At 67.0% G+C, this 1,904-nt stretch overlaps 1 protein-coding gene across 1 annotated transcript in view; it reads right to left on the bottom strand.

The window, feature by feature from the left end:
• The window catches only part of TRIB3 (tribbles pseudokinase 3), a 4,859-nt gene extending 3,010 nt beyond the window's left edge, over positions 1-1,849 (bottom strand). Inside the window, exon 1 of the mRNA XM_025212185.1 lies at positions 81-1,849. Within this exon, the coding sequence (XP_025067970.1) occupies positions 81-263 (183 nt within the window). The 5' untranslated portion in view covers positions 264-1,849. The remainder of the gene's footprint in view (positions 1-80) is intronic.
• Between the last annotated feature and the right edge of the window lie 55 nt (positions 1,850-1,904).

Here is a 1,904-nt window from a genome sequence, read left to right as displayed (position 1 = left end):
CCCCGGCTTGCGGCGTCCGGCGGCTGGAAGCCGGGCTGGGTTTCTACCGGGGTCACGCTCCACCTCGATGATTTCCCTACCCGTCGCAAGCTGTCTCCGGAGCTTTCTTCACCCCTTTCGCTGTCCGGGCGCCTGGGATGGATGTGGCTGCTGGGAAAGCAGCTGTGCACCTGGGGCTCACAGGCTTCCCTTTGCCCTGCCTGCCTTCGCCTGGTGTCTGGCTGCTTCCCTGACTTGCTCCACAGCCCTTTCCAAGTCCGCATGTGCCCAGAGACAGCACAGCGCCCTCCGTCCCCAAGGATTTGGCAGACGATGGCACGGCCCCAGAGCCAAGGCCACCGCCGCCTGGGCTGGCAGCACTCAGCAGTGCCTTGACTTTGACCTCGTGTTGGAAGCACGTCGACCGCCCACGGGGCGCGAGCCGGGCAGGGGCTGGCCACTGGGCCTGGAGGCAGCTGCCCTGCTCCATAGGAGGGGCCCTACTGCGGTGATTGTGGAGGCCAAGGTCCCCTCCAGACCCCCGTTGCTGGGGATTTGGGGGGACCCAGGCCTTCCTGCAGCACTGTGCCCATCACCGTGGTGCCTGGGCCCATGCCAGCCCTTGGCTCGGCGCTGGTCTCTCTGACGCCCCCCGCCCCAGCTGCTGCCTGCTGATAAAGACCCCCGGCTCCCCCGCGGGCCCAGCCGCCCGCTGTCCCCGTGAGCGCCGCCCTTCCTTCCCGGCCCCGCTCGGCCCCTGCGCGCCTTGCGCCTGGCGGGTTTCCAGCCCTTATCGCTGCAAGTCCGACGCAGGCCGCGGGTTTGTGCGGGCTGAGCTCTTATCTCCGCGCAGCCGTGGGGGGCGTCGTGCAAAGCCCCGGCCCTGGGGGAGCAGCACCAGGGGGGCTGTCAGGGCTGCAGGGAAGCGTGTAGTTAAATGTGGGGTGTGGGGGTGCAGAGAGCTGTTTCCAGCCCTGTGTCCGGCTAGGGAAACTGAGACACAGGGCCGCTCTCCGTGCTCGTGCACTTCCCCACCCTTGGTGTCTCCACCAGCCAGCCCAGCACCCGGAAACCTGCTGGCTCATCCCACCCGGAGGAAACAGGCTGCTGTGTCTGCATCCCATTTGCCCCCGCTGGAAGCCACCCCAGGGCTCAGGGGCCATGACTAGAGCTGGCACCGCTGAGCCCAGGGCTACCCCGTGCCACCTCCAGGTCCCTTCTGCCTGGAGCGGAGATGCACCTGATGCACCATGCAACCCCATACGGGGCTGGCGTTTGGTGTGCCTGGCTGGCTAGGACTGAGACCCATCACAGGTGGCTGAAGTCCCCACTGCTTCCAGTTGGCTCTGCCCTATGGGTCCTGGAGCCCTGTGGCCCTGCGGGCAGAGCCGCGGGTTTCCCAGAACAGGCCCTGGCAGGGGCAGGGTTTGCCAAAGAAAGGGAAATCCCAGGGCAGGCTGCAGCGGGCCGCTTCTTCCCGGCAAGCGAAGCAGGGGTGAGCCGGCTCCAGCTTCCTTCTGCAAAACCACGGCACCGTGCTGGGAACTGTCCTGGGCAGAGGCTGGGCATGGGTGTGGGGCACAGCAGGGGTCAGGAGGCCGCTCACAGTGCTCCATCCTCCCCCTGGCAGCAGAGGCGGGCAGCCGTGTGCTCCTTCCTATGGCATCACTCCAGACGCAATCGCAGCCACTGCGACCAGGTCCGGTGAGCTGGCCGCCCCCTCCGCAGCGTGCCCACACCGGGCTCTGGTGAAGTACAGCCGTGGCAGATGCTGGTCTTACAAGGGGCAGGGGTCTGTGGGCCGGGGCAGGAAGGAGAATGATTCTTCCTCTCTCCTGCCCAGAGCCGTGCTTCCTCCCTTCCCTTTGCTGTTTTGGGAAGGCGTGGGTGCAGCCGGGAAACCCCTGCTCGTGGGGCGGTGATGC

This window comes from Alligator sinensis, unplaced genomic scaffold (genome assembly GCF_000455745.1).
Source record: "Alligator sinensis unplaced genomic scaffold, ASM45574v1 scaffold1032_1, whole genome shotgun sequence".
Classification (NCBI taxonomy): Eukaryota; Metazoa; Chordata; order Crocodylia; family Alligatoridae; genus Alligator; species Alligator sinensis.
This window is presented reverse-complemented; position numbering and strand designations above follow the sequence as displayed.